This window comes from Rissa tridactyla, chromosome 11 (genome assembly GCF_028500815.1).
Source record: "Rissa tridactyla isolate bRisTri1 chromosome 11, bRisTri1.patW.cur.20221130, whole genome shotgun sequence".
NCBI lineage: Eukaryota > Metazoa > Chordata > Aves > Charadriiformes > Laridae > Rissa > Rissa tridactyla.
This window is the reverse complement of record NC_071476.1, coordinates 16991390-17006939: the sequence shown is the minus strand read 5'-3', so window position 1 is coordinate 17006939 and position 15550 is coordinate 16991390. Positions and strand designations below refer to the sequence as shown.

Sequence of the window (15550 nt, the reverse complement as noted above, 5' to 3'; positions counted from 1 at the left end):
GGTATGTAAAGTCTGAAAAGGGCTGGAAGCTGTTGCAAATTTGGTGGAGAAAGGAATGACTTCTGACAAGTGTTGTCAGCAAGGGAAGCTGGCAGTGGTAGGGTAGTGTTCAATACTAATACACGAAAGTTACAGCTGTTATGAACAGATGTCACGGGCTGGCATCTGCCCTCCTTCTTTAGAAACTTACAAGTAGATATACCATTGTTTTCCTCTAAATTCTTTTAATTCCTCTAAAGTACAATGTAAATAATGTTTTTTAAACCAAAGCAAAAAACCCAACAACCCAGCAACCTTGACTAAATTAATGTATCTCCTGAGATACTTTTCTCATCTTGATTGCAGTCATGTATCAGCTTTCCGGTAGATGAGCTGGCAGAGGGCCACTGCTAACGGGATCTTCGGTAGGAAGAGCAGAAAGATCTCTTGGACTTCTTGTGATTGCACAGATCCCTTGAGTATTGAGGCTTTCAGGTGTCTTTATTCCACCCTACTGTGTGCGTTATTGAAAAGCAAGGCCAAACTTTTTGATGTATTTGCCAATTTTACAAATAGCTTGTTCTAATCAACAGACTATAATGATCAGAGAAATATGTCTACGCCTTGAAAAGCCAATAAAATTCACTTGATAACAGCGGAGGTTGTTCGAGCAAGCGAAGTTCAGTTGGAACTGATGTGTATTTTAGGGCGATCTTTAAGAAGGGAACTGATCGAATGATATATTTCAAACAGGATTCGGTGTGTTCTGTACACACCGAAATTCAAACTCAGCTCCCGCAATAAAAATTACTTTCCCCCCTTCGGTTTTGACAATGCGTAGTAACGAGCATGGTGTACTGTTGCAGTGTTTAACTGAGCACTTGGTGAATGCGGTTGAACGAGTGCTGACTCTATGAGGTCTCGTGCTGACTGTGTGTGGCCTTCTGCTTACCTTTGGTCTGGATTAGTTCTTTTCATTGTAACTAGCATTACAGATTAAAGTGTGTTAGAGTAATGGTGAAACCAGCTGTTTCTTTAAAACAGTCAAAAGAAAGAGTTAACTGAAATCCTGGAACTGAAATGATACCAAGATACCCACCCGTCCCATTGATCGGAACAGCCCTGCCCAAATTCTCTTTTAAGTTATAATAGAGCTGACCTTCAATGAAGAACATTGGGTGATGTGATGGGTCTGAAGACCACAGACCTCCTGTAAGTGGTGGCACATATAGGGTGAGGGAACAAGAGGCATTGATTCAGATGACATGAGTCTTACTAACCTTATTTCTTTTGAATTTTCCCAAACAGGGTCGAGACTGCAGTGCGCCCATTAATTCTTGCATTCAAAATCCATGTCAGAATGGAGGGACCTGCCACCTCACCGAGGCAAATAAAGATGGATTCAGGTAGTAACACAAAGTTCATTTAAAACGAGATGATAAAATTAAATGTATTTCTACTTTGCATTAATGAACTATAATGGCTACTTATAAAAGCTGCTGCAGGTGACACTTCTATTTGCCATACAAAAAAATTAATCTGGTTTCATTGGTGACATATTGTTTCTTCTGAAAGAGGCCTCCTTATTTTCTCATAATGGAATATACTCTTAAGAGCTATTTTGAGTGGTCTCCCTGATCTGCATTGTGTTATCTGTATGCTGATTTTCCTTGTCATTTCAAACTCTCATATACCCTTTTTTTGTATTTGTAAAAGAAGTATCTGTTGCTTGACAACAGATGCAAAATGTTTTCATACTGAAGAATCTCGTAGACAGACAGGCTTTACAGAAACAATTGAAAAACACGGAGAGATTGCCACATGTCGAGCATTGTGCCTGCAAGCGAATAATCTTTCCAGCTGGACATTACGGATTTCAGTTTTCCCATATAAGAAAGACGTAGCGTAGGTGAGGATACTCCAAGAGAAGTCCAGAAATTTTCTTGAGGTAACTGGGTGTTTTGTGCTGCTACAGGCACTACTTTAGAGCTAAGAAAATACAATTTGAGGCTTTGGCCACTAGTTGTCATTTAAGTTGATAGAAAATTTTTTTTAGAAGAGAGTTGCTGAAATTTCCATAGATTTGGTCCTCAGTATTTATGTTATTTCTTGCACAAAATATGTACAAAAGTACACCAAGCTGTTGTTTCAATTGCGTATATGAAAGCCTCGCTTCTAAAAGCTTTTATACGTTACTGAGGCTGCTGCTCTGTCTTCTCCTATATATAGCTTCCTGTCAGTGACAGCTGGAGGGAGACACTGAATTGCAAGGTTTATAAATGGTGTAAGCAGGGAGTCAAGCGAGAACATTTTTTCAGTGTGATTCCAGTTCGGTTTCAGCTGTGATTAAGGCTGTTCCAACTGAGGTTAACTGTTTGTTCACCAAGTCAGCAAGCCCATGTCATCTTATGTCGGAAAATAGGAATTTTTTTTCAAAATAGAAAGGGCCAGGTGAAAGTTTGGCTGAGTGACAGGACTTTAGGTGCAGTGGGAGACTAGCACCCCCCTTCTGTTCCCCAACAGATGGTAGGATGCCTTTTATATTGCCAGCAAAGCATTGCGGCTTCTTTTTGACTCCCCCGATCCCTCCTGTGGGAATGAGGCCCCAAAGAGCTTCCATTTTGCCCTCTGGGCGGGATGAGTGGGGAAGCAGAAAATGAGAGAAATGCCCCAAAGCTTCTGTCTCTGTGCCTGCCCACCCTTGAGAATTCTCCCCTTACAGAAAGAGATGCAGCACATGCTGGACGCAGAAGGACACTGATGATATTACAGTGGAAAAGTGCAGGTTGATGGGGATGAAGGGACACCGTCAGGTGGTCTTCGGTTCTGGTTCCCTTCTGGTCACCCTCATGTAATGCTGTTTAGCTTTTCCCAGCTTGTGACAAAGCAAAATTGTACCACACTAAAATATCTGGTTTCTGTCACTCAGCACTTATTTTTCAAAAATCTAGCTGATATTAAAAATGTGCTAGTAAAACATTTTGTAATATCCATAACACCGGAATGGAAGGCTTCAGCTTCTATTTTGCATCAGGTTTTTCTTTAGCATTTTAGTTTTGTTCTATGGCAGAAGATAAAAAGTTTTGAATGACCAGAAATAAAAGCTACTTCTGAATTTTTCTGGTGAAGAATTTTACAATTTCACAGGCTTTGTTTCGGTTCCAAATGAACGTAGTTTTTGAGATCCTTTACAAAACTGCAGGGGTGGTTTTGTTGCTTAACAACATATGAGGCTTTTTAGGGAAGATTTCTGCTTTTATAGTTATTTATATAGTTTCAGTTGGTCTAATAAAAGCCACATAAAACCCTATCTCGTCAAAATCTTGCTTCATAAAATTGAATGTTCAGCTTATGCATTGCTCTGTTTTCTCTCCGTGTTTTTAATTCAGTCAGTCCCTGGCCCCAGCTGCTCTGGAGAAGGGGAGTGTGGGGCTTTAGCATGTCTTGAGAGAAATGTGGGGTGGGGATGGAACCGTCAGTGAAGGGGAAGATAAAGAAACATTTTGAGATTGAATTTGGTTGGCTTGGGTTCTCTTGGTGGGAAATCTCCTCTCCAGTGGATGGCAGCAGTCAGAGTTACGTGCATATAAATTGTGTTCATCAAGATGGGAAAATGTTGCCTTAGATTATATGCTGTGAGGAAGTGGATGTCAAAAACATTTTCATGAGAGGCCTCCTTGGATTTTTCTGTTGTGTGGCCTGTAAAAGAAATTATATCTTCTGTATATTCTCTTCCCTAGGGAAATATATTCATACACAAGCTCTGCTGCCAAACTTGTCAAATCTTTACTCTTGTAAAAAGGAAACTTAAGCCAAAGCTCTCTCCCTATGAAATGCCAAGCAGTTTAACTCTCAAGTTTCTGTAGCCTTAGACAAGAAAATTACCTTTTAAATAATGCTAAGGTGGTGATGTTCCCCAGGCAAAGGCAGGAAATTCATAGTTATGACTGAGATTCCAGCCTGACTCGCCCGCTGTGCCTGGTACCCACAAGGGCTCGCAGCAGCGGGGGACTGAGCCGCTCAGATCTGTTGTAATAGCAAGTCCTGGTGGGGCAGCCGAAGGGCAAAGGTTCAGCTGGAGTTCTTCAGTCCTTCTTGGCATCTTTTATTCGTGCAGTTTTTCAATTCTGAGTAGTTTTCACATGCTCTTTTTTCAGGTAGGGACGACTTCTGTATTAAAGAATAGTTAAGTGGCATTGTGTGGCTCAGGGGATTAGAAATATTAAATTCTTCCTCCTTTTGAATTGCTCATTCTAATCTAATCTATGTCGTCTTTGAGAAAAGGTTACCAAAAAAGGTGCTTGTTGAGACTGATAAAATAAGATGGTCAATCAGACATGTCCTGGTCGTTTAGCATGCCTGTAAGGGAGACTTCGACAAAGGGAGGCAGAGCTGTCAGCTCTGCTTCAGTTAGCCGCAGGCAACCAGCTGATCTCTGATAACCTACCATCTTGGGAAACAAATTCTCTGGATTATTTTAACTTTTCTCCATACAAAACCCCCTCCATCTTCCAGAGTGTTTTCTTTAGCATTTTCCACAAGCTTTAAGTTCCCTCATAAATGTAAAATCCTGGAACTCATTAACTCCCTAGTGTTAATTCTGCCTAGTTCAAGGAAAAACGTTGCACTTCCAGACTTACAGGCTACTCCATTGGGATGTAGATGTAAAAAGCTCCTTTACCAAGAAACTGTAATATTCCTGAAAGAATTACTATCTCTATGTAAAAGCTGATTTTTTGAAACGTGGTACACTAACGTATGCCTATGTTAATAAACAGATGCTAAGCTGTTTCATTAGAATTTTGGGGGGAAAAAAATGTATATAATAAACTTATAAAATTGTCAGTATACTTCAGCTCCGAAGGTTTTCCCAAAAATGTTGTCATTAAGTTCTGTGTTCCCTTGCACCTTCATGAGGATAAAAATGGTTTGGGGTTGTAGCTAGATCTTTGTTTTTAGGAAAGCTCAAAACTAACAGAAAATCCCTAAACTGGAGGAATAGGGAATTTGGACCTTTATGCAATCACAGCATCTTAGAAAATAATTCTTTCCTGCTGGCTCTATTGTTTCCGAGGTCCAAATGAAATACTGTCTCGCACTGCTTGACTATTTAATCAGTACAAAGTTTTCATCGTTGCCTCTGGAATTAATTTTCTCTCTCGGTCAGCTGGAACCCAAGCTTGATGACCTTCCAGTCACTCTGCAAACTTAATTTTTCTTCTAAGCTTCTTCTGGGAAAATACATACAAACGGTCCCAAACTGCAACTCTTTCAACAAATGGTTCAATCCGGGTCCCAAATTGTATGTTTTATCATTTAATTTCAGTCCTCATATTTGGCACATTTGAATGCAAATCAAAATAAAGAATCATACGTAAGCAATAATGTAAAGACTCCCTATAATACATAGGGACCAGTAGCCAAATGTCATCAATTATGCTGACGTTTCCTTCAGTATGGAATGTGTCCTAATACTGAGCAATTGTATGTTAACAATCCCATATGTATTGTTACTAAGGGTAACTCTACTGACTTGAACCATTACTGTGATAGTATTTAATAATGTCATTTTTAATTGCATACATCCAAGCTGTCCTGATCCTTTTGTGGAAGGAAAATGGTGTTATTTTCACATAAAAATAACCAGCACAAAGCCACTCTTGTTGCTTTTCTGTAAATGGAGAGAAAAATTTGTGCTCCCAAACTGAGACCTTGGATGCCAAGTTGCAGCCTGGAACATATTTTTATGGCTGAGTTATAAACCCCTGAAAATGGGGTTTTGTAATCAAAAAGGGAGGCATGATGAATGTGCCACTGTATGTAATTAGATGTCTTTAACCCCCTCCCTGACACTTGCATTGCCACAAAAGATTGTGTGCCAGCTCTTCTTTCCTATCTGCCTCCTGTGAGCCTCTGGATCATTGCAGGGTCAGCAAGAGGACATATTTTATTAACAATAATGAGCTTGAGACAGGAAAAGAAAGTATTTCTTATTGATTTATTGTGTCCTAAATTGGATTTATTTGAGCAGTTTGGTTTTGGTTATTCATGGTGAAGGTTTTCTAACTCTCATGACCTGTGAATGGTCCCTGCAGAACTGAATGAAGATCATGGTTAGCGTGTGATCTATATGCCTATTCTGTACCCATCTGGTGGCTCCAGACACATTCCCTACCCTTTTTTCTTCCGCTTTGCTATTTCCTTAGTTTCTGAGGTTGCCCGCGTCATTAAGAATCTAACCTTATCCTTAGGGTCCAACCTAGGACCTACTGGAGGTGGATACAGAGCTCTGCACAATCCCTCCCTTGGGAGTCCCTGCACTCTGCTCCGTCTGCAGCACACAGGAGCTAGAGAAGTAAATGTCGTGCTGAGAGCAACCAGCCCAAAAGTGCTGCAGTTTTCTTCACGGGCTCCGAAGATCCTCTGTTTCTCCAGGGCGTTCTCTGTCTCAACCCCATGAGACCTACATACAGCAGGAAGACCACCCCATGTCCACTTTGTCCATCTGAGCTGAAAAAAAGTCCCCTGCAGCCACCTCTGCATTGGAAATTCTCCTGGTTTCAGGAAGCAGTGGATGCCAATTAGTGTGACTGCTCTGGTGCTTTCTGGTTTTCATCCTCATCAATCAGTAGTGCTTTACATTTGTTCCGTTCCTTTTCTGCCACCAGAACTTGCATGGGAAAGGAAACGAAGAGCTGAGTGAATGTGTAGCTTGGACTGGAACTCAAAACAACACAACTTCCCTTCCACGCAGGCTTTCTCTGACTAGTGAACAGCAATACTGACACTTCAAATACCATTGCTGGCTTCTTAGAAGGCACTGAAATGACTGAAGCACTTAACACATGTTTTTAGACTCTCTTTTAGGAAACTGTGGCGTCTACGTCTTCATCACTTACGGCTAGTTTAAAATATAAAGTTTCTCTTAGCAACCGTAACTTCTAGATCCAGAGACAAAATTGAGATTGAAAAAAAATTAAAGTCATTCTTCAGCCACTTAGTTTCTTACGCTCCCTCTAGGGACTATACGTGACAGTCTTGTGAGAAAAAAAATACTTAGTGCAATTATTCTTCAATAGTGTCCACATCTGCACAGAACCGTTCCTAGCTCTGCCATTGTTTGTTTGTGTTTTAGTTGAATTATCTAGACATCATCAGCTCTTCTACAAATAGATGTTGGAGGAGCCGTAGAAGTACTGGAACCTTACTGCACTTGTAAAAGCAGTCATTTCCAAACATTTCTTGTTTGGACAAGTGACAAAGTGGTAATGAGAAGAAAATGTTCATGTCTGTAAACTCAATTCAAACCGTTGTTCTTTAAAGAGAGTGAGCTATCTACAAGCTGCCAAGTCGCCCTATCATTGTGCAGTCCTCAGTAGGCAAGTATCCGCATACTCACAAAATCATTAACAGAGAAGCCAAGGATTTGAATATTGTGACGAGTGTTTACTCTCCTGCCCTGGAGTTGCTTACTTCAGTTCAGGGCTAGGGTTATCAACAAAGAAAGCAAAGGGAAGCATGACAGAGGCTGTCTCCTGCTGGTGCTTTTATGTCTCATGTAAATAATTACATGACCCCTTGAACCATCAGACTGCATCCCTCACCAAACACATAGGGTTAAAGTGCTCTGTACTTCACCGCAGCAGTGACTTTGGCTCCAGCAGCTCGCTTTTGTGTGTTTTCATTTTAGTTTTATACCTCAAACTCCTGCCACTTCAGATCCATGCTAACTTTTGTTCGTTTTTTTTTCTTTCTCCAAAGCTGTTCTTGCGTCCTTGGGTATGAGGGGGAGAGGTGTGAAATAAACCCAGATGACTGTGAAGATAATGACTGCGAGAATAACTCTACATGTGTGGACGGGATCAACAACTATGTCTGTCTCTGCCCTCCTAATTACACAGGTAAGAAAGAGCCACAACCAAAGAACATCAATCCATGAGGAGTCTTTCAGTGCCTGAAGGGAAGGGTCCAAATGCACGTTTACTTTGTCCATGCGTGTATAAGTAACCAAGAATCTAGTCCCATTTTAAATCAACCTGGATGTCTTACTGGAAAGATGTTATTTCTACCAATACTGCAATACACGTGCTCACAAACATGGCCACTTTTCTGAGTCAAAATACTGATGCTTCATTGTAAAATACATTAAAAAACCAGCAAAGTTTAAGGTGTCAGAGAAATTTGTACTTCTGCACGCACATTCTGTAAATGTATTTCAGAAATATTCCCAGTACTGAGCTGAGTCTGGTATACATCTGTTCTGAATCTTGGAAAATAAAAATAGTTCCTGTTCAAATTATGGTAGGAAAATAGCTTTTGGGGTATGGCTTTAACCTGAGATCTCAGAGGTCCACATTTATTAAATAAAATGAGCCTGACAGTGTGCCGTTGAAGTTCATTATCTCCATTTCACAAGTGGAGAAGCAAAGGATATGTAGGAAACTGTAGGCTCACTTGCGGTCTTCAGAGTGAACCCATGGCAGGTAGCCCAGCTCGGCAGATGCGCAGTCACCTGCTAAGTCCACGGTGACAGAAGTTGGTAACTGAGTTAGATATGGAATTAGTATCTCCAGCGCCCATCCTGCATTTTAGATAAATTCCTTCCTAAACCTTCTGCAAGAGCAGAAGCCCTCCTTACTGGAATCTAAAAATGCTTTTTCTCAAGTTGTTACTGGAGCATACCGTCGACTCATTCAAACTGCGTTAACACGACCTTCCTGGCTCAGCACGGAGTGGTAAGGAAACACCTGCAATAGTTCCTGCTTCCATCCTTTGAAATGGGTTTATTACCTTCTAAGCATGGAGAAGTAATGAAGGGCTTCTTGTACACTGAAATATATTACATGTCAGGGGATTTAATGACGATCAAGCCTGAGTGGCTGAGTAAGGCAGGAGGAAAGCTTCTAGAATTTCTAAACTCTTAAAATACTTTTGTGGCTGACACAAAGGAGGCCCATGTAAATCTTTAGCTGAGAAAAGCCTTATGACTTGAATGTACATTTATTGGAGTTCTAAAATGATCTTTCTGTCAAAAACTGAAAAACTTCAGCCTAGCAGAATAAGACTTTTGCTTAGAGGATGTTGAGCCCGTTGTGCTTAACTTGTGCACTATTTATGTGAGCTGTGCTTGGGTGGTTTCTAACAAAACTCTATACAAGGAGGCGGAGTCTTTACATTTACAAGAGGAAATATATTTTCCCAGCCAAGAAAAGACATATCTAAGTAAGGAACTGAATCCAGCATATATATATGCAAATGCGCCTTCCTTTTCACAGGCATATTGCAGATTATCTTGTTTTTTGCAGAGAAAAAAGATAGAAAAGAAGTAGATTGGGATTTCTTCTCAAATGGCAGACTGGATAGGGACCAGAGAACTCATATGATACAATACTTCAGACTCAGTTTTGAAATAATTTTAATCAATATCCAGCTTTTCTTTTTTAAACCTGAATATTGTCTGTGCTGTGCTTATCCTTATTAGCAGGATTTTGTCAAATACTAGACCCCCCCCAGTGTTGCAATGTAGGATGCACACAATTGTATGTGCCACACAATAAGCATTTGCACAATGCAGGCAATAGCTTTGACTACAGTTGAAACAAACTAAGTTTTTGAAAAGCAGGAAATACTTCTGGAAAATATCATATGAATCATAAGTGAAAAAGACTGCAAAAACAGAGGTGTTGCTTAAATTAGAAATCTGAAGGGTTACAGTAGTTCACGTTGCTTAAAAATAGGAAGAATTTAGTGAACTGTGATAAAAGAATTGCTTTAACCTTCTTAACCTCCATTTTGGAGGGGAATATCTCGTCAAACCTCATCAGTCACCTGGAAGGACCCCCTGCAGTGCAGCTGGCTGGGCTGAACTATCCCTCAGAGGTACCCCTGGCCCTCTCAGAGCAGAAAGGCAGGGAACAGCATAAAATGGCTGGAAGAATGGAAGCCATCAGCCAAACAAAAGTTACATGCAAGCCAAGCAAATCTGAGCCATGGTTTTGAGGGTCCTCTAAGACTTGAATCCAAACACAAGAAGTTGGACATATCTGAAGTTGCTTGATTGAATGAACAGCAGCTGAGGAAATGCCATGGAAGCACATAAAGCAAGTCATGAAGAAGCACTTTGAAAGGTTTTGTGTGCTTGACCTGAAAAGAGAGGAATCTATTGACCAAAGAGTTTGACTGGTCTCCTGTGACATCCAGGGCAGCTCTTTGTATATTCTCTTTAAATAAACCTCTTTATAACAAAGCAATACCTGAAGCTACTATGGCAGTATCTGTTTAGAAAAAGTAAGTGCAGATGACTTTAACGTTGTGTTGAATATGCTAAGAATAGTGAATGCTAACATTTCGGAGAGCAAATGGGTCACTGGAGAGTCAGCAATACTTATTCTCATGCTCAGAATTGTGCACTGAGCTACCTGCCGCCCTCTCGGGTGCTGACTGTGCTAAACGTTGTCTTAGCAAACTGTGTGTGCTTCAGAGTTGCCAAGTGTGTGGATTTTATCTATAAATATATGAACAAAGAGTGGCTGATGGTGGGTACTTTCCAGGGAAGCAGTTTTTCTGTAAAATAGTCTGGGGGACAGTGAGCTCTCAATGTGATGCTTTGCCTAAAAGGCCAACGATACCCATAGGCAGGGTGTATCTAGTAGGACAGAAAATGTATGTAGTATCTCTCTGTGTTGTGCCCAAGTGTTATACTTAGTTCTGTTGTTCAGAATTCAAGGAGAGATGAGAAAGAGGCTTAGAGTGAAACATGAAAAACCTTGGGGGATTGTGAATACATCTTGACGATCTCAAGAAAAAATTTATTTGGCTCACAAAAAGCAGGCAGACAGAGCAAGCCTTTTTTTGCCCCCCCCCCCTTTTTTTTTTTTGCATACACTTGTATGGAGAGTAGAAATTTCTTTATAAGGTTCACTGGCTGGCCTTTGTGGCTGAACAAATCCAGCCCATATATTTTTATCGATGCAATTAGACAAGAGTTGTTGGTCCTAGATACAAAGTCGATTTCTCAGCAGATGCTGTAGTTAAAACACAAGTTAATTCCAGAGTGGTCTGTCTTGTGCTGGAGATCAGACTAGATGTTTATGTACTGATAATTTGTGATGTTTTGAGTAACATTCAGGCTGTTGGTTATAGATGCCCAGCTCAGCTATTGCAGATTCCTTCTTTTCTTGACTGTAGAGGCAGGCAGGCTCCGGTAGCACTGCAAAGTAGGTAGGCTGAATCCCTCATCACTCTTGTGGCCCTGGATACCACAATATTGGTAAGACTGCAATGATATTACAGTAAACGCTGCATGTGTGAAATAAATGTGTGTTGTAATACAAAGAATAGTCTGAATACAGGGAGGAAGAAGATCCAAGAGCATGTATGTGTGGTGTTCTGTAAGAAGTATTTACGATCTCCCTTGGTTTAGTTGACTAATAGTTAAATCACGATAGTAAATCTTATGTTGCTAAATGAAATGCAAATTAAAAATGCATGTGTTGGAAATGTTGACTATTAACAGAGTTGTAGTATCCAGGGTTTGGTTTTTTCCATACCTTAGTATTTTTCTACTTTATCTTTTATCTGTCTCATTTTACTTGTTGTAGCCTTTTTAGGAAACAATATCCCAAATAATGATGCATAAATTGTGCTTTCATTGCTTGGAATAATGAAGTCCAAAGATCTTCAATTAATAACTTTTTGCAGTGTTTTCCTTTAAAATTCTTTCACAGTCTTTTCCTCCACTCAAAGTAGATGAAAAATGGCCAATTTGTTAAGTGACTGCTGAGGGAAGGAATTCCCACACTCCAGCCCCATTTCACTTATGTTAAAAAAAAACACCCACACTCACACAATAACCTCCTTCCTAGTTCCTTTCCATCTAATAACTTTAAAACAATGTGCAAATACAAATGGGTTCAATGAAACAGGTAAAAATAAGTTAAAGACGACAAAACTGAGAGGGAGGGTGGGCAGATAGCTGATTGCTATAAAAAAGATTCAAGCCCTTACCTGCACCACCAGGTTTCCTTACCATTCCTAAAATGAATATTTACAATGTTTGTTGCCTGTAACCAAACCAAACCAATTACTCATGCTGTGTAGCAGAGCCTTGATGGCTTTTATTGCCAGCTTATGTCTTATCTTTCCCCTCCCCAACTGGTTAGTTAATCCTGAAGCTAAATTATAAACACGTATTTCCTCCAGGATAATCGTGTACCCAGAGTCCAGCCAGCTCTACAGCCTGAGCAGTCTGCGGGCTGGTTTGCAACCTGGTGGGACCCCTCGATGGGTTACAGCCCCTCCTTACAGTTTTGTAGGCTTTCCTCCTCTTTGAAAAGAAACGTCTCTAGGATCATCGAAAGAGGAAGCTATGAGGCTCTGAGCAACCTGATCTAGTTGAAGATGTCCCTGCTGACTGCAGGGGGTTGGACTAGATTGCCTTTAGAGGTCCCTTCCAACCCAACACATTCTAGGATTCCATGAATTGGATCATTCACCCTGGTTCTTTTCCTCTTTGTATTTTTCTAATTTTTGTTGTTTTGTCTTTAACGTGGCCTATCTCCAGCTATTGATATAAACCTTCTGCTGTCCCCCTAGCTTTGTGGTTTAGAAATGTAGGACAAAATTCATACAGTTCTTCTTTTCCATCCCTTCTTTCTCTTCCCTACTGCCATAGACTAGACCTTCTTGAGAGCCATCTCTGTTTTGCTTAAAGTTCTAGATCCAAATATAGATTTTCGTACCTCCAAAAAGAGATCCTCTCCTCGGTGTCGCTATCGCCTGTGCTCTTCCTTGAAGAGGTGTCCAAACATACATAAAGGGTGAAACAGGCTGTACCAAACATGTACTATGTACTTTGAATAGTTTTATGATTTATCTACTAGTTTATTTAGTTTTGTTCGTTTGCTGTGACTTTTTCTTCTTCCCATCGATTTGATTTTAGCCAGTAGCAGAAATATGTAACACTTGCACACACAAAAAAAATCAGGAAATATTTCAAGTTTTGCTAAGGAACCTAAAAACCCTCAGCAAATAGCCACAACTCTTTGTTCTGAAACCTAAACAAAAAAAAAAAATTACTGAAAATAGGTCTTTTCTAAAATACATGGCATCCCATGGTGGGGAGAGGGGGGAGCAAGTGTTTTAAAATAGTTTGTTTCCCTGGGAAAAAGCTGCAAGCAGTTTGTATCACAACAAAAAAAAAATATATCTCTCAAAAAAGCTAGAAACTATTTCTGGTTTTATGTGTTTGGAAGAGAAGGCTAAGATCTATTTTACCTTAGGGGACCTTGTGGTGTCCTGTGGTAGATGGTATCTGGGATTTTTGCAGTTATGCTACTTTTAGACAGAACACTATTCACTGTTAGTGATTATGGTCCCTTTTTCTGGCGTATCTGATTGTGGTAATGTTTCATGGCCAGAGCCAAGCACTGAGTCAAGCCAAACAGCTCTGGAAGAAAGAAGTAGTGTGGTGACTTGTGGCTGACACTCTTTGCTGGCCCTCTCCAGCCCCTCTTCCATCGCTACCCATCGTGAGGCTGATTTGCAACAATCCCTGAGATGGGCAACCAGTGACAGCTGAATGAAGCTGAAGCAGATCATTGAGCAGTATGTTGTTATTTCCCTCTTGCAAGTTTTTAACTACGTGTTTGAACAGGAACAGGAAGGTTTTAGGTAGCGTGGTTCAGCCTTGTGGTTACACAAGGATATGGACTGCCCAATAAACACTGAAGGTTTAAATAAGAACTTAACTATCTTAAAATTCTGGAACTTTAGCCACAATTTCCTAGGGACAAACAGAGAAAGTTGTGGTCAAAGCTCGGTGTGTTTTCTTCCTTTTATTTGAAGGAGTTCTGCCTTACATGGAAGTTTCTCAGTTTTAGTTACTTGGCAAACGTGAAGTGTGTTTGCTTTCTGTGGAAAAAATAAAAAGGCACCCACATTTCCCACTTGTATAAATATGAATGAGAAGTGCTGGAAGAGCTGGAATTTTTAAGCTTTGTTCAAGAGCCTAAGCCCATTCCCAGCCCTGTTTTATTAAGAGAGAACCACATGTCATTGCTATCAGATTGGACTCTCTTATCTCATTGTACTGGGGCTGAAGGAGGAAATAGCACAGTAACTTGCAGTTTTGCAGCCCGTCTTTAGTCTCAGTATGGGTGTCTTGTCATGCTGGAGCTCTCAGCTCCAGGATTTCCTCTGGTCATATTCCCATTTGTAAAATGTCATGTGTCATGTTTAGGGAACCAGATATACTGGAGAATTTCTTTTTGTTCATCAGGACCACAGTATATCTCTTAAGAAAATGGAATCTCAGCTACTACTGTCTTAAAGGATGGGTGGAGAGAATATTACTCCAATTCATTAAATCCACTCTGTGAAGAAACACATTAGAGGATTAGAAGTTAAGCACGAGCCCATTACTTACCTGCTTACGGGCAGGTGCTGCATAACTGGCAGGTAATAAAGGTGGGAGGAGCAGAGTCCACTATGGACAGTCAGTGTATTCAGCACTTCGACACCACAGCGATGGCCGCATTAGAACTGCCGGTAAGAAATAAGTAAATCTTTCTGCATATAAAGTGTTCTTCAGAAGCCTTTATTGGTTCAAAGACTGTATTGGGTTTACCTGGCAAGATTTTGGTAGCAGGGAAAGAGAGGGGACTGTAGGGGTGGCTTCAGTGAGATCAGGAGCTGCTCCCCTCTCAGACCTGCCACTGTCCAAATCTGAGCCCATCAGCAACACTGATGAAAACATGTGAGAGAAGCAACTATGCAAACGCCAAGGGTAGTGAAGAAGGGGGAAGAGGTACTCCAGGTGCTGGAGCAGAAATTTGCCCGCAGCTCATGGAGAAGACCACAGTGAAGCAGGTTGTCCCCTTGCGGCCCATGAAGGACCACGTCAGAGCAGATATCCACACTGCAGCCTGTGGAGGATCCCATGCTGGAGAAGGTGGATATGCCCTGAAAGAAGCTGCAGCCCATGGAGAGCCCATGCAAGGAGCACAGGAGTTGCAGCCCATGGAGAGGAGCCCGTGTAGGAGCAGGTTTTCTGGCAGGAACTGTGTCCCTTCAATCTGTTCCTGAAGAACTGTATCCCATGAAAGGGACCCATGCTGGAGCAGTTTTTGAAGAACTGCAGCCTGTTGGGAAGGATCCACATTGGAGAAGTTCATGAAGGACTGTATCCCATCGGAGGGAGCCCATGCTGGAGATGGGGAGGAGCATGAGGAGGAAGGAGCAGCAGAGACAAAGCATAATGAATGGACCGCAACCCTCATTCCCCAGCCTCCATTCAGAAGGGCATGAGTCTGCAGTGTGTCTGGTGTCCTATCTGCCAGCCCTGGAATGACATCTCAGAAAATTTATGGCACCTCAGATGTGACTGGATGCACTAGATTGTGTGAATACCTGAATTAATCCCTAATAGATTCCAGACAAATCTTATAATTGGAAAACATCCACGTGAAGTAATACATCTTGAAAACATGGAGGGTCCAACAAAATTAGGATCTATTCCAGACACGGTGGTTGTGAGGGATAAGGCTATGTGCAGGTTACCACCTTGGTAAGA

General features: G+C 41.1%; 1 protein-coding gene across 3 annotated transcripts in view; it reads left to right on the top strand.

The window, feature by feature from the left end:
* SLIT3 (slit guidance ligand 3) overlaps positions 1–15550 on the top strand; it is a 519652-nt gene that overhangs the window by 460078 nt on the left and 44024 nt on the right. For all 3 annotated transcript variants that reach the window (XM_054216868.1, XM_054216870.1, XM_054216869.1), the window contains 2 exons: positions 1288–1385; positions 7741–7880. In XM_054216868.1, coding sequence (XP_054072843.1) covers positions 1288–1385; positions 7741–7880 — 238 coding nt within the window. The remainder of the gene's footprint in view (positions 1–1287; positions 1386–7740; positions 7881–15550) is intronic.